The sequence below is a fragment of the Trachypithecus francoisi genome, unplaced genomic scaffold (genome assembly GCF_009764315.1).
Source record: "Trachypithecus francoisi isolate TF-2019V2 unplaced genomic scaffold, Tfra_2.0 Lachesis_group5, whole genome shotgun sequence".
Classification (NCBI taxonomy): Eukaryota; Metazoa; Chordata; class Mammalia; order Primates; family Cercopithecidae; genus Trachypithecus; species Trachypithecus francoisi.
The window spans coordinates 139511386-139533827 of NW_022681470.1; the positions used below are offsets into that span (position 1 = coordinate 139511386).

At 54.0% G+C, this 22442-nt stretch overlaps 2 protein-coding genes across 3 annotated transcripts in view; one reads left to right on the forward strand and one right to left on the reverse strand.

Moving 5' to 3' along the window:
• Nucleotides 1–8262, reverse strand: part of PDE4A (phosphodiesterase 4A) — a 68790-nt gene extending 60528 nt beyond the window's left edge. The window contains exon 1 of the mRNA XM_033199404.1: nt 8090–8262. The gene's annotated coding sequence lies outside the window, so the exon portion shown is untranslated. The remainder of the gene's footprint in view (nt 1–8089) is intronic.
• A 1238-nt stretch (nt 8263–9500) lies between these two features.
• Nucleotides 9501–21973, forward strand: CDC37 (cell division cycle 37, HSP90 cochaperone). Of its 2 annotated transcripts, none has more exons than XM_033199413.1 (8): nt 9501–9715; nt 17239–17514; nt 17898–18006; nt 18099–18214; nt 18299–18421; nt 19359–19541; nt 19643–19714; nt 21396–21973. In XM_033199413.1, the coding sequence occupies exons 1-8, from the start codon at nt 9614–9616 to the stop codon at nt 21549–21551; spliced, it is 1137 nt and encodes a 378-aa protein (XP_033055304.1). In that variant the 5' UTR covers nt 9501–9613; the 3' UTR covers nt 21552–21973. The 2 variants fall into 2 exon arrangements, with proteins under 2 accessions (XP_033055304.1, XP_033055303.1); XM_033199412.1 differs by having other exon boundaries at nt 9510–9715; nt 17745–18006.
• The last annotated feature ends 469 nt before the right edge of the window (nt 21974–22442 follow it).

Sequence of the window (22442 nt, forward strand, 5' to 3'; positions counted from 1 at the left end):
CTCGATCTCCTGACCTCATGATCCGCCTGTCTCGGCCTCCCGAAGTGCTGGGATTATAGGTGTGAGCCACTGTGCCTGGCCTAGCAGTAAAGTTTGTTTGTTTGTTTGTTTGTTTGAGACGGAGTCTCGCTCTGTCGCCCAGGATGGAGTGCAGTGGCCGGATCCCAGCTCACTGCAAGCTCCGCCTCCCAGGTTTACGCCATTCTCTCGCCTCAGCCTCCCAAGTAGCTGGGACTACAGGCGCCCGCCATCTCGCCCGGCTAAATTTTTGTATTTTTTTTAGTAGAGACGGGGTTTCACCGTGTTAGCCAGGATGGTCTCGATCTCCTGACCTCGTGATCCGCCCGTCTCGGCCTCCCAAAGTGCTGGGATTACAGGCTTGAGCCACCGCGCCCGGCCGCAATAAAGTTTTTAAGTATTTTTTTTTTTTTTTTCTGCTTTTGAGACAGGGTCTCACTCTGTTGCACAGGCTGGAGTGCAGTGCTGTGATCATAACACACTGCAGCCTCGTCCTCCTGGGCTCAAGCGATCCTCTCACCTCAGCCTCCCAAGTAGCTGGGACCACAGGTGAGCACCAACATGCCCGGCTAATTTTTAAAAATTTTTTTGTGGGGCTGGGCGAGGTGGCTCAAGTCTGTAATCCCAGCACTTTGGGAGGCCAAGACGGGCGGATCACGAGGTCAGGAGATCAAGACCATCCTGGCTAACATGGTGAAACCCCGTCTCTACCAAAAAATACAAAAATCTAGCCGGGCGAGGTGGCGGGCGCCTGTAGTCCCAGCTACTCCGGAGGCTGAGGTAGGAGAATGGCGGGAACCCGGGAGGCGGAGCTTACAGTGAGCTGAGATGCGGCCACTGCACTCCAGCCTGGGCAATAGAGCAAGACTCCGTCTCAAAACAAAACAACAACAACAAAAAAATTTGTGGAAACGAGGTCTCACTGTGTTACCCAAGCTAATAAAGTATTTTATTTTGTTTTATTTTATTTTATTTTTGAGACGGAGTCTCGCTCTGTCGCCCAGGCTGGAGTGCAGTGGCCAGATCTCAGCTCACGGCAGGCTCCGCCTCCCGGGTTGACGCCATTCTCCTGCCTCAGCCTCCCGAGTAGCTGGGACTACAGGCGCCCGCCACCTCGCCTGGCTAGTTTTTTGTATTTTTTAGTGGAGACGGGGTTTCACCGTGTTAGCCAGGATGCTCTCGATCTCCTGACCTCGAGATCCGCCCGTCTCGGCCTCCCAAAGTGCTGGGATTACAGGCTTGAGCCACCGCGCCCGGCCTAATAAAGTATTTTAAAATTAAGGTGTATGCATTGCTGTTTTAGACATAATGCTGTTGCATTATGTCTATATTGTATATAGTCTATATTGTCTATAATGTATATATTGCATATGCACATATGGTATAGTGTCAAAATAACTTTTACATGCACTAGGAAGCCAAAAATTTTGTGTATCACTTTATTGTGATACTCGCTTTATTGTGGTAGTCTAGAACTGAACTCACAGTATCTCTCAGCTCTGCCTGTATAATTTTGAGCAAATTACTCAGCCTCTCTGGCCCTCAGTTTCGTCATCTGTAAAATAGGAATAATATTCACACCCATCTGATGGGGTTGTTGTGAGGATGAAGTGAAGTAATGCATGTGAATTTATTTCTGTTCCCTTTTTAAAAAAAATTTGTTTATTGAGACAGTCTCTCTCTGTTGACAGGCTGGACTGCAGTGGCATAATCTCGGCTCACTGCAACCTCCGCCTCCTGAGTTCAAATGATTCTCCTGCCTCAGTCTTCCAAGTAGCTGGGACTACAGGCACACACCACCACACCCAGCTAATTTTTGTACTTTCAGTAGAGACGGGGTTTCACCATGTTGTCCAGGATAGTCTCGATCTCTTGACCTCGTGATCCGCCCACCTCGGCCTCCCAAAATGCTGGGATTACAGGCATGAGCCACAGCGCCCGACCTGTCTTCATTTTGTTAAGAGACAAGGGTCTTACTCTGTTGCCCAGGCTGGAGTGCAGTGACGCTATCACTCCTCACTACAGCCTTGAATGCCTGGGCTCAAGTGATCCTCTAGCCTCGGTCTCCCAAGTAGCTGGGACTACAGGCGAGCACCACCACGCCCAGCTAATTCTTAAATTTTTTTAGAGAGGGGGGTCTTGCCGTGTTGCCCAGGCAGGTCTGGAACTCCCTGGCTCAGGTGATCCTCCCGCTTCAGTCTTCCAAAGTACTGAGACTACAGGCATGAGCCACAATGTCCAGCCAACCCACCAGCCCCTTTGCTGTTCTTCAAACACCTAGAACATATTCAGACCTCAAATATCCTAATGCTCTTCCTATCCCCCGACTCTGCTTGCATTTTCTTTGCCTTAGACTTATACTTTTTTTTTTTTTTTTTGAGATAGAGTTTAGCTCTTGTCACCCAGGCTAGAGTGCAATGGCATGATCTTGACTCACTGCAACCTCCGCCTCCAGGGTTCAAATGATTCTCCTGCCTCAGCCTCCTAAGTAGCTGGAATTACAGGCGCCTGCCACTATGCCCAGCTAATTTTTGCATTTTCAGTAGAGACAGGATTTCGCTGTGTTGGCCAGGCTGGTCTCAAACTCCTGGCCTCAAGCAGTTCCCCTCCCTTAGCTTCTCAAAGTGTTGGGATTACAGGCGTGAGCCACTGCTCCCGGCCTATTGTTTGTAATTTTGAAGAGGAACCCCGTGTGTGCATTTTCCCTAGGCTCTGCAAATTCTGTTGCCAGCCTCGAGGATTTGTGAAATGAAAAAAGCAATGAAGAAGGCGATGTTGGAGGAGTCCAGCCGGCCAGGCAAGAGAGGCAGAGTCATGCCCCTTACTGCTGTCAGGACACAAGTGCACATTTGCGGCAATCGGCCCTGGCGGCAGCCCAGGCGAGGGAGGCAGGGCCCAGGAGTGCTCAGGGTGGAGGATGCTGCTAAGCCTGCCTTCTCCTCCCCTGGACAGCAGGCTGCTGGGGAGGGGGGTCCAGATGGCAGCACAGGCTGCTCTGGACAGCTGGCATCAAGCTCAGGCCGCCAGAGTCCTTTTCCCCCAACCATGTTGTCAGCACCATCAGCTACCAGCCCAGCCTGGGAGCCACTGGCCTGGCCTGGCAGAGGAGAGCTGATGTCACCCAGCATGACATCCTGCCCACTCCCCACTTCCTTCAACAACAGAAGGATGTGGCGATGTGCAGCAAATAACAGGGAAGTGAGAATCAAAGCCCCTGCCCACGCTGTGGTCCTGAATATTCACGGCTGCCCAAGCTCCAAGCTCAAAGCTGACGCAGGTCTTACTTAGGATTGTGAAGGGCTCCAGGCATGTGTGCACGTGTGTGCAAATACATGCATATATGTGCATGAACTTCATACCTGTCTGTGCCTGTGCAACTGGGCTAGTGGAACTTTCTGTGAGTCTAAGTGTTGCGTAGTTGAAACTAAATTGTACCAGCAGGAATCTATGTGTCAGGGCAATACCACATCGGTCTATGTGAATAAGAGGTTGGCTGTGCCTGTGTGACTGTAATATGAATGTGTAGGTGTGTGGGGGTGTCACTGTGTGAAGATGTAGAGGAAAACAATATTTCACAGTGCCTAGAAATGCAGGTTCCGGGGGCTGGGCGCAGTGGCTCACGCCCATATTCCCAGCACTTTGGGAGGCCAAGGCAGGGGAATCACTTGAGGCCAGCAGTTTGAGACCAGCGTGGGCAACATAGCGACACCCCATCTCTTTTCTTTTCTTTTTTGAGGTAGGGTCTCCTGTTGTTGCTCAGGTTGGTATGCGATCATAGCTCACTGCAGCCTCCAACTCTTGGAGACCCCATCTTTAAAATAAAATGAAAAAAAAAAAAATTAGCCAGGCATGGTGGTAGGTGCTTGTAATACCAGCTACTCAGGAGGCTGAGGCAGGAGGATTGCTTGAGCCCAGGAGTTTGAGGCTGCAAGTGAGCTGCGATTGCCACTGCACTCCAGTCTGGGTGACAGAACAAGATCCTGTCTGTAAAAAGAATGGAAGGCTGGGTACAGTGGCTCATGCCTGTAATCTCAGCACTTTGGGAGGCCAAGGCGGTCGGATCACCTGAAGTTGGGAGTTCTCGACCAGCCTGGCCAACATGGTGAAACCCCATCTCTACTAAGAACCAGCCTGGCCAACATGGTGAAGCCCCATCTCTACTAAGAACACAAAAAATTTGCTGGGTGTGGTGGCACGTGCCTGTAATCCCAGCTACTCAGGAGACTGAGGCGGGAGAAGCACTTGAATCTGGGAGGCAGAGGTTGCAGTTAGGCAAGATCGAGCCACTGCACTCCAGCCTGGACTCTGTCTCAATTAAAAAAAAAAAGAAAGGCCAGGCGCAGTGGCTCAAGTCTGTAATCCCAGCACTTTGGGAGGCTGAGACGGGCGGATCACGAGGTCAGGAGATCGAGACCATCCTGGGTAACACGGTGAAACCCCGTCTCTACTAAAAAAATACAAAAAATTAGCCAGGTGAGGTAGCAGACGCCTATAGTCCCAGCTACTCGGGAGGCTGAGGCAGGAGAATGGCATAAACCCGGGAGGCAGAGCTTGCAGTGAGCTGGGATCCGGTCACTGCACTCCAGCCTGAGTGACAGAGCGAGACTCCGTCTCAAAAAAAAAAAGAAAAAGACAAGAAAAAAAAAAAGAAAGGGAGAAAGAAAAAAGAGTTCATGTCCTTTGCAGGGACGTGGATGAAGCTGGAAACCATTATTCTCAGCAAACTAACACAAGAACAGAAAACCAAACACCGCATGTTCTCACTCATAGGTGGGAGTTGAACAATGAGAACACATGGACACAGGGAGGGGAACATCACACACCGGGCCCTTTGTTGGGGGCTGGAAGGCTAGGGGAGGTATAACATTAGGAGAAATACCTAATGTAGATGACAGGTTGATGGGTGCCGCAAACCACCGTAGCACGTGTATACATGTGTAACAAACCTGCACGTTCTGTACATGTATCCCAGAACTTAAAGTATAATAAATACATTAATTAGCTAAAAAAAAGGAAGAAAGAAAAAAGAAATGCAGGTTCCAGGTTTAAATCTCTACTCAGCCACTCAGTACCCATGGCCACTTGCCTGTGTTGTGTAGCAGTGGGATTCTGTTTGTCTGGGTTTGAGTGTGTGTGTGCTGAATTCAACTCCCTCCAGGAAGTTTTTCTAAATACCCAAACACGCCCTCTATTTCCATCAGTGTCTTAATCACAATGTGTCATTACATCTTTTTGATCATGTTATTTCATTTCAGTTTCCTCCACTAAATATCAGCTCCACTGGGGCAGGGAGTTTTGTTCTGTTAATCACTGTGTCCCTGGCACCTGGTACATAGTAGGTGCTGAATAAATATTGAATAGATGAAAGCAGTGCTGTGTCTATATGCTATGTGGGGAAGAGTGGGCACTGGCTGGACACCAGGAGTTCCTGGGGTGCCCAGTGCTCAGTTCTGGTCTCTGTCCCAGTTGTTCACAACACTTGTTTTAACCATCTTCTTCTTCTTCTTTTTTTTTTTTTTTTTGGTGAGACAGAGTCTCACTCTGTCTCCCAGGCTGAAGTGCAGTGACTTGATCATGGCTCACTGCAGCCTCGACCTCCTGGGCTCAAGCGATCCTCCCACCTCAGCCTCCCAAGTATCTTGGATTACAGATGTGAGTCATTGTGCTGGGCCCGTCTTCAATGTTATAGAAATGTTGGCCGGGCGCGGTGGCTCAAGCCTGTAATCCCAGCACTTTGGGAGGCCGAGACGGGCGGATCACGAAGTCAGAAGATTGAGACCATCCTGGATAACCCGGTTAAACCCCGTCTCTACTAAAAAATACAAAAAAAAAAAAAACTAGCCGGGCGAGGTGGCAGGCACTTGTAGTCCCAGCTACTCAGGAGGCTGAGGCAGGAGAATGGCGTGAACCCGGGAGGCGGAGCTTGCAGTGAGCTGAGATCTGGCCACTGCACTCCAGCCTGGGCGACAGAGAGAGACACCGGCTCAAAAGAAAAAAAAAAAAAAAAAAGAAATGTTGACATTCTGGGACTCAGTGTCTCCTGTATCAAATTCAAGGGAGTGGGGGTAGACTGGTTTATGCTAAGCCTTCTTCCTAATCTACAGTTCTAGAATCTAGTCTTAATCTAATCCCCTCTTTAATTCATTTAAGTTTTTTTTTTTTTTTTTGAGACAGTTTCGCTCTCCTCACCCAGGCTGGAGTTCAATGGCACTATCTCAGCTCACTGTAACCCCCGCCTCCTGGGTTCAAGCCATTCTCCTGCCTCAGCATCCTGAATAGCTGGGACTACAGGCACGTGCCACCATGCCCAGCTAAGGATTTATTTTTTGTTTTTATTTTTATTTTTTAGAGACGAGTGTTGCTGGGATCCTCCAGCCAGCCTCCCAAGTAGCTGGGACTACAGGCTCACACCAGGGTGCCAGGCTCATTCAACATTTATTGAGCACCTATTGTGTGCCAGCCACTGTTCTAGACCTAATCCTGCCCTCATGGAGCTCAGACCCAAGGAGGAAGGCAGGCAGGATCCAGAAGTCTTATTTAATCTGTTTTTTTTTTTTTTTCTTTGAGACGGCGTCTTGCTCTGTCGCCCGGGCTGGAGTGCAGTGGCCGGATCTCAGCTCACTGCAAGCTCCGCCTCCCGGGTTTACGCCATTCTCCTGCCTCTGCCTCCGGAGTAGCTGGGACTACAGGCGCCCGCCACCTCGCCCGGCTAGTTTTTTTTTGTATTTTTAGTAGAGACAGGGTTTCACCGTGTTAGCCAGGATGGTCTCGATCTCCTGACCTCGTGATCCGCCCATCTCGGCCTCCCAAAGTGCTGGGATTACAGGCTTGAGCCACCGCGCCCGGCTTTTTTTTTTTTTTTTTTGAGATGGAGTCTCACTCTGTCGCCAAACTGGAGCGCAGTGGTGTGATCTTTGCTCACTGCAACCTCCGCCTCCCGGGTTTAAGCAATTCTCCTGCCTCAGCCTCCGGGGTAGCTGGGATTACAGGCACCTGCCACCATGCCCAGCTAATTTTTGTATTTTTAGTGGACATGGAGTTTCACCATGTTGGCCAGGCTGGTCTCCAACTCCTGACTTCAAGTGATCCGCCCGCCTCAGCCTCCCAAAGTGCTGGGATTACAGGCGTGAGCCACTGCGCCCAGCTCCCTCATTAATCTTGAGTGCATTTCCCCCTAGGCTCTCTCTGTCCGAGGACAGAATTTTAGTCTACACAGTAGGAAATCACCCGTGGGGATTTGTATGTTTATACAGGGCTCCTGCTCCCTCACCAGCGGGGAGCAGGGACCCCTGCTGGGTTGGTTGGTTGCTGCTGCCCCAAAGCCTGGTCACAGTGCCCAGCACATGGTAAGTAGACACTTGGTAAAGAGATGTAAAATGAGCTAATAAACAAAACGATGGCGCAAAAGCAGGCTCTGCAAGCACGATTTCGCGGAATCCTAGGTGTGTGTCATTACCCACTTTGCAGAGGAGGAAATTGAGACTCAGGAAGGCAAAGCCGCCTGCCTGGCCCCATCGCAGCTCAGTGCTATGTGGTTATGGGATGTAGCAGAAGAAGCAAGGGTAGCCCCAAAAAGCGTTCCCAATTCCCGCAATCCCCCCCTACACCACAGGCAGGAGAGACATAGCAGGGTTTGCACCGATGGGGGTGGGGTAGGGACCGGGGACAGAGGGACAGTGCAAAGCAACTGAGGGGTCTCTCTCCTTCTCAGTCCCCAGGGCTGGAGGTGCTGTGCCGGCAGATTAGGAAATGCTTGGCGTTGATGGGGAAGCTTCCGGCGCCCTATCCCCGGTTCTGGAAGCTGAGGCTCCGGGAACGCTGTTTTGCTGAAGCTGGGCAGCTCCAGTCTCCAGAGCCAGAAGAGACCCCCGCGCCGATCCGGGAATCCCTGACATCTCGGATTCTCTCCAAACACCCCCATGCTGATGACCGGGCCGAAGCCTTAAAGGGCATACGGTGGGGGTGGGGGTACGGCTTTCTTGGGGAGCCGGGGAACCCCCTACAGTCCTGGCCCCCTCCCACCATGGCACCAGGACCCCCTCCCCACCGCAGCTCGCAGCCCCAAGCTTACCTTGCGGGGGGCTGGGGAGGGGATGCCCCGCCCTCTCTGGCCTGGGGGCAGGAGGGGACGGGAGTGTCCAGACCCTTTGTTTGCTGGTGTGTGTGTGTGTGTGCGATTGTGAGAGCCGCCGGGGTGTGGGTCCGTGCGCACGCGTGCCCGGGCCGTGACGGCCACTGATGTGCTGGACTGCCAGGGTAGAGGGGAAGAGGGAGCGGGAGGAGATGGGGACTCCCCCGCCCCTGCCCGCCCACTCGCGGGTTTGAATGAAGCGCGAGGGGGAGGGGCGGCAGCGGGAGGGCGTTTTTGTCCGATGGCCCCTCCCCCTCCATGCACGGGGGAATCCCCCCCAATCTGGAGACTTTCGCTCGCTCTCTCCGGGCACCGCCTGCGACGTCAGCTCCAGGGGAGACTGGGAAGAGGCGCCCCTCACCCGAGTGACTGGAGCTCCTCCTATCCAGCCTGACCCCCGACGGAGCACCCTTTAATCTAAGATAATCCTAGCCCGAGACTGCAACACGGCCTATTATCCTGGTATAAAAGCGTGGATTGGGATGCATGGAAGTGTGAGGCCGGGGCCCTGCATGCTTAGAGTAATGGAATCCTTAGAGCCCCGGCGGAGGAAGGGTACCCCCAGACAAACGGGGAGGGACTATGCGTGGCCCCAGACTGTGACGACAAGGAAAGCCCCCTTCCTCCGCTCCAAGATTCCCCCACCAAGCGCGGGGCCAGGAATACGCGCCGTAGGCTAGACTCTAGCGACACCCAGCGGTCACGCGGGGTGGGGCGCTGAGACCCGTTATGGGGGGTCCGGGTGATTCCAAAGTGTGTGTGTGTGTATGTGCGCGCGCGCGAGTCCTTGCTGCCAATGGCCGGAGCTGGAGGACGAGGAGAAGGCTGTTGCCGAGGCGGGGAAACCCCAGGTCCCAAGGCAGAGCCACAATCTCCCCTCCATGTTTAACCCCTCAAGGGGAGGGCCATACCACCCCCGATTTAGACACCCCCAGGACAGGTCCAGTCCTCCTCGGGCTGAGAAAGTCCCAGGAGTCGTCAGGCGCCCCTCTCCAGCGCAGGCTTAGGTCCCCTTTTACGAAGGGCAGAGGGAGGGCCTTCCCGCCGTGTCCCTACCCCTTGCAGACGTCACTGCGGCGTAGATGAGGGAACAGTCCTCTCAGTCTCATCAACCGTCCCCTCCCTGCCACCCCAAACGCCCACCGTGGAGAGGCGGGAGATGAGGGGGGCTAGGAGTTGAAGCGCCCACTCGTATGCCCCCAGGAGACCTAGCGGAGCCCCTGCACCCGATGAGGTGGAGTCTCTGCGGGAACTCCAGGGGGCTGGAACACTTGCGCAGGGCCCTTTAAGGCAGAATGGGTAGCCAGTGCCGCTGCCGCGGTTACTAGGGATGTGACGTCACGCATGGGCGGGATTTCCCGCACTCGGGCGGAAGCGGAAGGGGCGGGGCTCCGCGCACCAAGTCTCCAGCGCCGCCGCCGTCGCCGCCAACCGAGCCGTAGCGCGCTGGGCCGCCAAGGCAAGATGGTGGACTACAGCGTGTGGGACCACATTGAGGTGTCTGATGATGAAGACGAGACGCACCCCAACATCGACACGGCTAGCCTCTTCCGCTGGCGGCATCAGGTAAGGCGCGCGCTCATCCCTTTCCCTACTCCCGGACCCCGCTCCAGAGTTGTGATCCCCGATACTGCCCAGGGACCCCACTGTTCACACCTAGGATTCTCACCCCCTCAGTCTGGACTTTCAGGAGACTATTCAACTCCAGGACCCCAGTACCGCTGAGACCCTGAGTCCCTGCTCGGGATCCCCCCCTCACCCCCTGCTTCGATTTTTGCGTGGGATTCCTTATTTACCCCCTAGAACTTCTTCATAGTCTGGACTCCCCTACCCCTAGAACTTCTTCATAGTCTGGACTCCCCTAGACGAGTCTCCCTAATTCTGTTTGGCAGCTAACATTTACACCCAGAACTCTGCCTCAAAGTTTGGACCCCAAATTCTTCTAGGTGATCCCTCATCCTATTCGGATATCCACTCCCTATCTGGGATCTCACGTCGCCCTCCCCCACCTTCGTAGTCTGACCCCCAATACTTTGGTCTGTCCTGGGATCTGCTTTCCGGGATCTTGATCCGGGGTTCCCATTCAGATCCGGAGTCGCCACTCCTTTTCTAAACGGTACAAGGAACTCTGTGCTACTCTGATATTCCTGTCCCTGCCCACACCCAGGACCCCCTTCCTGGAGTGTAGACCCGTCCCCCTTCAGGATCCTTAGTCTCACCGAGGACTTCGGTTTTGGAACCTGGTTCCCCTCTGGATCTAACTACCAGCTTCACCCCGACGGAGCCTCACATTCCAGCCTCTCCTTTGGCCTCCGGTAGACCCATTTCCCATTAGACCAGGAAATCCTGCCCACGTGGCTTCCGGCCCAGCCAGAGCCCCTGCCCCTACTTGGTATTGCAGACCCTGTCACCACCCATCTCCCAGACTGGCTTCCTGTATGAGCCTTGGCCAGCATTGGAAACTCCCATAACTCAAGCCCAGGACCCCAAACCCACCCCACCTTGTGTCCCCAACCTGATAGCTACTCTGTGACCCAAATTGTCCCTGTTCTTATCCAGGGACTCCTGGTCTGATTCTAAATTCACTACCCCTTCTTCTGTCTGACCACAACAGAACCCCCAAATCCAGACACCAGAATCCCAAGTCTGGGTGATCCATGTCCTACCACCCCCTCAGTGCTCACAGGCCAATGGGGGTGACTAAGACTTAAAGGTTTAACCTCCTGCTACCCCAAATCAGTGTGCCTGCATATCAGTGTCTGTTGTACTGATACAACATATCAGTGTCTGTTGTACTCTTTTTTTTTTTTTTTTTTTTTTGAGATGGATTGTCGCCCAGGTTGGAGTGCAGTGACACAATCTTGGCTCACTGCAACCTCTGCCTCCCGGGTTCAAGCAATTCTCCTGCCTCAGCCTCCTGAATAGCTGGGATTATAGGCATGTGCCACCACACCTGGCTAATTTTGTATCTTTAGTAGAGACGGGGTTTCTCCATGGTGGTCAGGCTGGTCTCCAACTCCCGACCTCAGGCGATCCACCCGCCTCGGCCTCCCAGAGTGCTGGGATTATAGGTGTGAGCCACTGCACCCAGCCGTGTTGTACTCTTAAACTAAGGGCATATACCTCTCAGAACCTTCTAGTGAGGATCTCTTACCTCACCCTCCCATAGGACATCTCCCCATCATTTATCCAAAAACAACTAGAAGGTCCCTTCCCTATCATTTCGGAATACTCCAGAATACGGCATTAGTCTCTTTATCTAGCTCCCAGTCCCACCTCCAGACCTATTCCTTAAATCCTGAGTCTCCTGGGTAGTGTACCTGCCAAGCGAGCCACTGGAGTGTGGGAAGAAAGTTCTAGCACTTCTATTTCTTGCCGTGTGTAACATTTTATTATGAAATATTTAAGACTTCCACAAAGCTCCAAAGACTATTCTTGGGAAGACCTATTTCTGTCACATAAAGAGGTTAATCTTTACTACTGTGGAGAATGGTTTGGTCCTGCCGAGTGGGAGGGCCCCCCTCCTGCAGCGTAGTGTACCTGCCACACCCTCCTCCCTCTGGCACGGAGCTTTTCCTGTCCTACCGCGGAGAACCCGGTGGTTGTAGTGGCATGTAAGGGAGGCAGGGGGCTTCAGCGTCTCCAGCACAGGTTCAAGGACAGGCAAGCTTGCGTTCCAATCCTAGTCCTGCCTCTTGCTGCTGCTTTCTTTCTTTGATGTGGCAAGACTCAGGCCTCCCTGAGCCCGTATGAAACCTGGGATACTATGATCCCACTTCCCTGAGACCTTTGTAAGAATAAATTAAGACTGGGTCGGGAAAACTTGGGGCAGGTTTGGAAGGAAGCATTGTAGAGGGGAAGGAGAGATCGCTGTGGTTCTGAGCACAGGCCTGACTAGGTTCAAATCTCAGCTGTGTCTGTATCACTCACATGCTGCGTGACTGCCAGGGAATTGTTTGATTGCTGTGTGCCTGAGCACCCGAGAATCTGAATGATGTCCACCCCATAGGGTTGTTGTAAGGGTTACCTTATTCGTTTAATGTTTGTAATCCTTTTGGGGCAGTAGCTATTATCATCATCATTTAAATAATTTTTGTGAATGGTTAAAAAGAAATTCCATAGCCACATGTGATGGCCCATGCCTATAGTCCTAGCTACTCAGGAGGCTGAGGCAGAAGGATCATTTGAGCCCAGAAGTTCAAGTCCAGCCTGAGCAACATAGCAAGACCTTGTCTGTCTTTCTTTTTTCTTTTTTTAAATTTTGTTTTGTTTGTTTTTTTGGTTTTTTTTTCAAGACAGGGTCTTACTTTGTCACCCAGGCTGGAGTGCAGTGGTGCCATCTTGGCTCACTGCAACTTCCGCCTCCCGGGCTCAAGTGATCCTCCTACTTCTGCCTCCTGAGTAGCTGGGACCACAGGTGCACAGCACCATTCCTGGTTGATTTTTGTACTTTTGGTAGAGACAGGGTTTCACCATGTTGCCCAGGCTGGTCTCGAACTCCTGAGCTCAGGCGATCCACCCACCTCAGCCTCACAAAGTGCCGGGATTGTAGGTGTGAGCCACCAAGCCTGGCCTAAGACCTTGTCTTTTCAAAAAAAAAAAAAATTCCAAAGGTTCCAGAAGGGGACAAATGAATCCCTTTTCCCAGCCCCAGCTCGCCGACTCTCCTGCCCAGAGACAGCTGCTGTTAATGGTTTCTTCTAATGAGTTGTATGACATTGAGATTTCGTGAGCCTCAGTTTCCCTAACTGTAAGGCAGGAGGGTAGTGACACCTGTGGGCCCTGCTTACTGGGGTGGCTTCTCTCCTGCTCAGCCTGCTACAGCCCCTCCCCAATGGGAGGTGTAAAGCCCAGGCTGGGCAGGCTGCCGCCCCCACCAACTCCTAGAGGCCTTTTTTAGCTGCGGCCTCCCTGGCGGCTGTTCAGAGGACACAGGGGAGACTGATGGCTGCCCAGCAGTGGCTTGCAGGGTGGCAGGCAGGCTCCAGGGTGACACAGGCTCATCGTGGAGGAAGGGAGTTGCAGAGGCCACAGCTGCTTTTTTTTTTTCTTTTTTTTAAGACGGAATCTCACTCTATTGCCCAGACTGGAGTACAGTGGTGCCCTCTCTGCTCACTGCAACCTCCACCTCCTGGGTTCAAGCAATTCTCCTGCCTCAGCCTCCTGAGTAGCTGGGACTACAGGTGCGTGCCACCATGCCTGGCTACTTTTTCTTTTTTTTTTTTTTTTTTTTTTTGAGACGGAGTCTCGCTCTGTCGCCCGGGCTGGAGCGCAGTGGCCGGATCTCAGCTCACTGCAAGCTCCGCCTCCCGGGTTCACGCCATTCTCCTGCCTCAGCCTCTGGAGTAGCTGGGACTACAGGCGCCCGCCACCTCGCCCGGCTAGATTTTTGTATTTTTTTAGTAGAGACGGGGTTTCACCGTGTTAGCCAGGATGGTCTCGATCTCCTAACCTCGTGATCCGCCCATCTCGGCCTCCCAAAGTGCTGGGATTACAGGCTTGAGCCACCGCGCCCGGCCTCTATTTTTTTTAGTAGAGACTGGGTTTCACCATGTTGGCCAGGCTGGTCCCGAACTCCTGACCTCATGATCTGCCCGCCTGGCTTCCCAAAGTGTGGGGATTACAGGCGTGAGCCACCCTGCCCAGCAACTTTTTTTTTTTTTTTTAAAGAGATGGAATTTCACTGTGTTGCTCAGGCTGGTCTCGAATTCCTGAGCTCAAGTGATCCTCCCACCTCGGCTTCCCAAAGTGCTAGGATAATAGGCATGGGCCACTGTGCCAGCCTGCAGCTGCAGTTTATCTCATGAGGTGTAGCTTTTTTTTTTTTTTGAGACAGGGTCATGCTCTGTCACCCAGGCTGGAGTGCACTGGCACAATCTTGGTTCACTGCAACTTCTGCCTCAGGTTTAAGCGATTCTGCCTCAGCCCCTGGAGTAGCTGGGATTGCAGGTGCTCGCCACCACGCCTGGCTACTTTTTGTATTCTTAGTAGAGATGGGGTTTCACTGTGTTGGCCAGGCTGGTTTCAAACTCCTGACCTCAGGTGATCCACCCGCCTCAGCCTCCCAAAGTGCTGGGATTACAGGCGTGAGCCACCACACCCAGCCTGTAGGCCTTCTTGACCCCTTATTCATATGGGGGAATCCGAGGCTCAGGCTGGCTGTGTCAGTCCCGTGGGGTATTAGAATAGGGGCCAGGTCTGCCTGGCCCTGCCCTAGAACCTGGGGACACAGCCTCAGATAAGGCACAGAAATGAGTCAGCAGACCATTCAGGTGGCAGTGACAAGGACGGAGATGGTAACAGTGGGACACGCCTACTGAGGGCTGTTTTGGAAGCATTTTCCGTAGAGTTATTCAGTCCTCACGGTGATCCTGTGAGACTCCGTTTCACAGAGGGGATGACTAAGGCCGGGAGAGGTTTCAATGACATGGCCAAAGTTCCATCTCCCATCAGTGGCACAGCCGGGTGCTGTGACCATGTAGTAACAACCACTCCCAGTTATTGAGCGTGTGCTCTGGGCCAGAAATTAAACTAAGCATTTGAGGACATTTCCTTTTTAAAGCCCCAGAGTGCTCCTCAGAGAGAGAGAGAGAGAGAGAGAGAGAGAGAGAGATTGTCCCCTGACACAGATGGTAATGACCCTGGCCAGCACAGGAAGGGTGCATGCTGAGGGCCCGCATGGCTCGGGACATTTTACTTTAATCATCTCGTTAGTTTCTTCCGATACGAGCTTGTGCAGTCAGCATTGTTGACTGTTTGACAAGATGAGGAAACTGAGGTTCCAGGAGGTTAGGGGATGGCCCAGGGATACCCAGCCAGTACATGGTGGCTGTGGGCTAGGACCCAGGGGCCGGTGCCCCAAGGCTGTCCTCCAGCACCCTCACCATATCATCAGATGGTCACAGGAGGTCCTTTGGGGATCAGTGGTGCCCCAGGCAGGGAACATTGGGGAAAGCTCTGTTGAAGCTGAGTTTTGGGTGCAAAGCAGGTAAGGGAACCGCACGTGCCGAGGCCAAGAGGCAAGAGAAAGCCCATGCTTTCCAGGAACCATGAGGGCCAACATCTGCCTGGGACCCAGGACCAGGATGCCAGGATCAGAAGTCCCATCTGAATTCAGACCCCCCAAGACGTGGTAGTGGGGAGGACTCTGGTCACATGGTCAAATGCGCGGGTTTCACCGGCCTCCCTGGCAGCAGCTGTGCCTGGATTGGAGAGGGACAGCAATTGAAGGTGGTGGCATGTTTCTGGGTTTGATCAGCGGCTCTGGATAGAGCAGCCCCCACTGAGGTGCAGGAGGGGTGATGGTGGAGCCACGCAGGGGTCTCCGGAGAGTCCTGAATGATCCAGTGGGGACCCAGATGGAGGTCTGAGCGAGGTAGGGAGTGAGGCAGGGACCAGGAGCCTGAGGAGATGAGGAGAAAGGAATCAGGAGAAAGGAATGCCTGGGGAGTGACATCTGGGGCTCGGGTGAGCGGGAAGCAGGTAGACACTAAGCTGGGGCTCAGGAGGGCATGCTGGGCTGGAGACAGAGCTAAGGGGGCCTAGGCAGTGATGCTGGAGCAAGGTTATGGGTGGAACAAAGAAACATCTAGAAGGGGCCCTGGTACAGTGGCTCATGCCTGTAATCTCAGTAATTTGGGAGGCCGGATCACTTGAGGTCAGGAGTTCCAGACCAGCCTGACCAACATGGAGAAACCTGGTCTCTACTAAAAATATAAAATTACCCTGGTGTGCTGGCGCATGCCTGTAATCCCAGCTACTCAGAAGGCTGAGGCAGGAAAATCTCTTGAACACGGGAGGCAGAGGTTGCAGTGAGCCAAGATCGTACCACTGCACTCCAGCCTGGGCGACTCCGTCTAAAAAAACACACAAAAAAACCAATAGCCGGGCATGGTGGTTTGTGTGCACCTGTAGTCCTAGCTAGTTGGGAGGCTGAGGCAGGAGGATCTCTTGAGCCTGGGAGGTCAAGGCTGCAGTGAACCATGATTGCACCACTGCACTCTAGTCTGCATGACAACAAGACCTTGTTCAAACAAAACCAAACAAAATAAAAACCAAAAAAGAAGCATTTGCTGAGCCCCTGCTTTGCGCCAGGCCAAGTTCCTGGTTCGGGAGACAAAATGGCAAACACATTCCCACGTTTAGAGAGCCGGGGGAGGGGGAGGCAGTACCCAAAACGTGATAAATAATTGTCATATGATGTGAGTGGTGGCTGGTGTTGAGGCAGGGAATTCCAGACGGGGGCAGCGGGAGGTTGCCATCATCAGGAAGGTGGTTGGGGAAGGAGTCCTCGCTAAGGCAACATGGAGCCCAGATGGTGCGAGTGCCATAGAGTCAGCTGTGGGGGGATCTGAGGGAAAATCATTCCAAGTAGTTGGAACAGCCAGTGTGAAGGCCTTGAAGTTCAAGAAAAAAGCACGCTCTGCAGAGCACAGTGGCTCCTGCCTGTAGTCCCAGCACTTTGGGAGGCCGAGGCGGAAGAATCACTTGAACCCAGGACTTCAAGACCGGTCTGGGCAACATGGCGAAACCCCATCTTTACTGCAAATACAAAAATTAGCTGAGCGTGGTGGTGCACACCTGTAGTCCCAGCTACTCGGGAGGCGAGGTGGGAGGATTGCCTGAGCCCAGGGAGGTCGAGGCTGCAGTAAGTCGTCATTGGGCCACTGCACTCTGACCTGGGCGACAGAGTGAGACCCTGTTTTGTTTGTTTTGTTTTCTAAAAGAAAAAAAAAAATGGTCTCAAGAAAAGGTGAGAAAAGTGAGGGGCCAGTGTGGCTGGAAGGAAGAGTTACCAGGGGAGGTGCTGGGGCAGATTGTGTAGGGCCTACCTAGGCTGTGGTGACAACTTGGGCTCTGCTCTGAGTGAGATGGGAGCCGCCAGGGTTCTGAGCGGAGGACGGAGGGACCTGACCCCACCTGGGTGTGCGCCGGCACCTGTGGGGGCAGGGGCGGAAGCTGGGAGACCAGGGCACCGGAGGTGGACGCATACTTTTTCCCGGGGCCATCTCTGGTGCGGGGATTGGGTATGGGGCTGGGGTTAAGGGACAGGCCGCTCCCCAGAGTTGATAGGCCGCCCTTGCCCGCAGGCCCGGGTGGAGCGCATGGAGCAGTTCCAGAAGGAGAAGGAGGAACTGGACAGGGGCTGCCGCGAGTGCAAGCGCAAGGTGGCCGAATGCCAGAGGAAGCTGAAGGAGCTGGAGGTGGCTGAGGGCGGCAAAGCAGAGCTGGAGCGGCTGCAGGCCGAAGCACAGCAGCTGCGCAAAGAGGAGCGGAGCTGGGAGCAGAAGCTGGAAGAGATGCGCAAGAAGGAGAAGAGCATGCCCTGGAACGTGGACACGCTCAGCAAAGACGGCTTCAGCAAGGTGTGCGGGGCGGGCGGGGCGGGCAGTGCACTTGCGCAGCCAGCGAGCGTGCAGCCAGGACGCATGCGCACCCAATGCCTGGTCAGGGGAGGACCCGGGCGGTGTAGTTGAAGAGTGTGGTGTGGGGCGGAGAGCTGAGGGATGGACGGGGCCACGTGGGAGGGGGGACAGGCTTGGAGGGCCGGGCCGATGAAACACCCCACCGGTCCCCTCCTCTGATCTGCCCCAAGGCCCATGCCCACGCTCCCGCCACCTTGATGCTCATGGCTTCGTCACCACCTCCGCCGTGGATGGGATGGGCGCTGCGGCCACGGCCCGCCCGGCCGCATTCGAGGCGCTCCGCAGCCTTGCCCCAGCCCACTCCCCCTCTCACCCTACCACAGAGCATGGTCAACACCAAGCCCGAGAAGACAGAGGAGGACTCAGAGGAGGTGAGGGAGCAGAAACACAAGACCTTCGTGGAAAAGTACGAGAAACAGATCAAGCACTTTGGTGAGTGGGGCGTGTGAGGTTATGGGGGGCAAGGTCGGGGCAGGCCCTTTGCCTCCAGGGCCCTCCAGCACCTTGCCAGCATCTTCCCACAGGCATGCTCCGCCGCTGGGATGACAGCCAAAAGTACCTGTCAGACAATGTCCACCTGGTGTGCGAGGAGACGGCCAATTACCTGGTCATCTGGTGCATTGACCTAGAGGTGGAGGAGGTGAGTGGAGCTTTCCCCAGGGCTGTGAAAAGGCGGTGCCCTGAGGCCGCCACTTGGTAACGCTGTGCCTGTTCTCCCTGGCAGAAATGTGCACTCATGGAGCAGGTGGCCCACCAGACAATCGTCATGCAGTTTATCCTGGAGCTGGCCAAGAGCCTGAAGGTGGATCCCCGGGCCTGCTTCCGGCAGTTCTTCACTAAGATTAAGGTAGGGTCCCCTGAGCTGCCAGGTGGCTGAAGGCCCCCTCCCCAGGGAACCAGCCCACAATGCTCTGGGTAAGGCCGACTCCTGTCCACTGGGACTCAAGCCCCTCCAATCACCGAATCCTAGATCAGGAGAGGGTGGGGCCAAGGAGGGGGAGAGAAGTGGGCGGATCCTGCCAGACTTTAAAAGTGGAGGTCAGGCCAGGCTTGGTGACTGAGTACTATAGTCCAAGTCTTTTTGGGAGGCTGAAGCAGGAGGATCACTTGAGCTCAGGAATTTGTGAGCTGTGGTGTGCCACTGCACTCCAGCCTGGGTGACAGAGCAAAACTGCATTACAAAAAAAAATGGGAGCACTAGGATGTGCTGGAGGTCCCCATGTGGATATGTGAGTAAAGGACAGAGGTGAGGGTGCCTCTAGGGTTCTGGGCTTTTGTTTGTTTTTGAGATAGAGTCTTGCTGTCAGCAAGGCTGGAGTGCAATGGCGTGATCTCAGCTCACTGCAACCCCTGCCTGCCGGGTTCAAGCAATTCTCATGCCTCAGCCTCCCAAGTAGCTGGCATTACAGGCGCCTGCCAGCCTCTAGAGTTTTTAACTTGCGCACCTGGAGGAACAGGGCTACCCTTACCAAGACTGGGGAGACCAAGGACAAGGCAGACTGGGAGGTGGCCGTGTTGAGTTAGAGGTACCCATGCAGGGACACTGAGGACATGAGTGTCTCAGATCTGCAGTAGAGCAGGGCTCCCAAGGAGGTGGTCTTTAGCAAATGCCAGATGAGGTCCCTGGCGGGGGAGCCCAGGCCTTGGGGAGCCCTTTATGTAGGTCAGGAACAGACTTGAGGAGCCCTGGGGCACCTCTGAGGAGCTGTGGCTGGAGGGTCCTGGGCCCCCAGTCCCTCCTGAGCGTTGGGCCAAGTCTAGTGAGCACTGCCCGACCCCCATAGACAGCTGATCGCCAGTACATGGAGGGCTTCAACGACGAGCTAGAAGCCTTCAAGGAGCGTGTGCGGGGCCGTGCCAAGCTGCGCATTGAGAAGGCCATGAAGGAGTACGAGGAGGAGGAGCGCAAGAAGCGGCTTGGCCCCGGTGGCCTGGACCCCGTCGAGGTCTACGAGTCTCTCCCCGAGGTGCGGCTCCCCAGCCCAGGCGGACAGCAGGAGGACCCTGAGCGGGACCCCCCTAGGGCACAGGGACCCAGCCCCTGACCCCAGCCCCTCTATACCCTCAGGAACTCCAGAAGTGCTTCGATGTGAAGGACGTGCAGATGCTGCAAGACGCCATCAGCAAGATGGACCCCACCGTGAGTAACCCCCGCGCCCCATGCCTTTCCGGCGGGCCGTGTGTCCCCCCAGCCCTGTGTCCCAAGTCGCTGAAGCCAGTTGGTGAAAGTGTCCCTCCAAGGCTTCTCCAAGGACTAAGGGGGGTCGTGTTACCTTGGCACACACACACATTTATTGAGCACCTACTGTGTCCCAGCATCCAGCAGATAAATACTGAGCTTTGAGCGTATGTCCCTTGTGACTGATAGTCACTGTTACTGTGACTGAGTCCAGCCTCAGTTTCCTTATGCAAACCATATTTTCTCTCAATATCAGCTCACAAAACGTGTGGGGAAGGGAGCTGAGCACATGGCAGGGGCTGGTAAATGCTGGCTGTTAATTGGATTTTGTCTGTCTGTTTTTTTTTGTTTGTTTGTTTTGAGACAGAGTCTCGCTCTGTCGCCCAGGCTGGAGTGCAGTGGTGCTATTTCTGCTCACTGCAAGCTCTGCCTCCCGGGTTCATGCCATTCTCCTGCCTTAGCCTCCCGAGTAGCTGGGACTACAGATGCCCGCCACCACGCCTGGCTAATTTTTTGTATTTTTTAGTAGAGACAGGGTTTCACCGTGTTACCCAGGATGGTCTCGATCTCCTGACCTCGTAATCTGCCCGCCTTGGCCTCCCAGAGTGCTGGGATTACAGGTGTGAGCCACCGCACCCGGCCGTCTGTTTTTTTTTTGACAGGCAGGGTCTTCCTCTCTCACCCAGGCTACAGCCTCCACCTCCCAGGCTCAAGTGATCCTCTCACCTCGGCCTCCCCAAGTAGCTGGGATTATAGGCTGACACCATGACATCTCACTAATTTTTTTTCTAAAAATTATGTTTTTATAAAGAAGGTCTCACTGGCTGTATTTTTGGAAGTGGCAATAGACGTTGAATCTAAGTAGGACACGATTGACCCTATTCCTACCACTTGGCTCACTGGTTGGTCACACTGATTTTCTCGTCTGTAAAATGAGTCTAGCTGCAGGACTGGCCCTGAGTTTCTAGAAGCTTCTATGGGCATAGCTATCTAGACCATGTTCTGCAAACCACAGCTCCCAGACTCACTGCCTGTCTTTATAATAAAGTTTTATTGGAACAAAGAATCCACGCTCAATTGTTTCACTGTCATCTACAACCGATCTTGCTCTGCCACAGAGTTGAGTCGTGACGGAGACCATATGGCTTGCGGAACCAGAAATATTTAGTCAGTCCCTTTACCAAAAAAATTTGCTGGCTTTTGTTCTAGATTGCACTATCTAAATTTAAATTAAAGTTAAATAAAATTTAAAGTTCCAGCTGAGTACGGTGGCTCACGCCTGTAATCTCAGCACTTTGGGAGGCCAAGGCAAGCAGATCACCTGAGGTCAGGAGTTTGAGACCAGCCTGGCCAACATGGCAAAATCCTATCTCTACTAAAAGTAAAAAAATCAGCCAGGCATGGTGACAGGCATCTGTAACCCCAGCTACTTGGGAAGCTGAGGCACTTGAACCTGGGAGGTGGAGGTTGCAGTGAGTTGAGATTGCACCATTGCACTCCAGCCTGGGTGACAGAGTGAGACTCCATCTCAAATAAATTGGTTAAATATCAATAGGCAGGAAGCCAGCTTGGGGATGTACAGGGGATAATGGGGACCCCTGGGTGGTGGCCCCACCTCATCTGCCTGCCCTTCTCCTCACAGGACGCGAAGTACCACATGCAACGCTGCATTGACTCCGGCCTCTGGGTCCCCAACTCTAAGGCCAGTGAGGCCAAGGAGGGAGAGGAGGCAGGTCCTGGGGACCCGCTGCTGGAAGCTGTTCCCAAGACAGGAGATGAGAAGGATGTCAGCGTGTGACCTGCCCCAGCTACCACCGCCACCTGCTTCCAGGCCCCTATGTGCCCCTTTTCAGAAAACAGATAGATGTCATCTCGCCCGCTCCTGGCTTCCTCCACTTGCGCTGCTCGGCCCAGCCCGGGGGGCCCGCCCAGCCCTCCCTGGCCTCTCCACTGTCCCCACTCTCCAGTGCCCATTCAAGTCTCTGCTTTGAGTCAAGGGGCTTCACTGCCTGCAGCCCCCCATCAGCATTATGCCAAAGGCCCGGGGGTCCGGGGAGGGGCAGAGGTTGCCAGGCTGGTCCACCAGGTAGTAGGGGAGGGTCCCAGCCAAGGGGCCAGCTGTGGTCACTGGGCTCTGTTTTCACTGTTCGTCTGCTGTCTGTGTCTTCTATTTGGCAAACAGCAATGATGTTCCAATAAAGAGTTTCAGATGCTCTCTGGGCTGCTGGAGGGCCGTTCAGGCAGCTCATCTCTTGTAGGTGGGAGGGAAACCTGGTGGAATATTGGGGACTGAGCCTGTGCTTTTCTGGTCCTTTACCCACCAGCCATCGTGGGTCCTCGCCTCACACATGCTGTTCCACCACTTGGAACAGTCTTCCTCCAGAGGCATCAAAAGCCCCCAGCCTTCAGTTCTCACCTACCCACTCCCTGTCCCTATTTGGACCTCCAGAAGGCAGGGTTGCCCAAGCTGGTCACCACCAGAGGGCAGTAGTGATCTGCAAACCAAGTCAACGTTCCCTAGGGTTTTGTGGATCTTGCCCACCTGCCCGCAGACCCCCGCCCTTCCAACTTCCTTACCACCTTTTGGAGCAGCATCCTGGACTATATCTTCCCACCCTATGGCCAGCACTGGCCCCAAACAGATGTGTTTTGTTTTTTTGGTTTTTTTTTTTTTTTGAGAGTCTAGCTG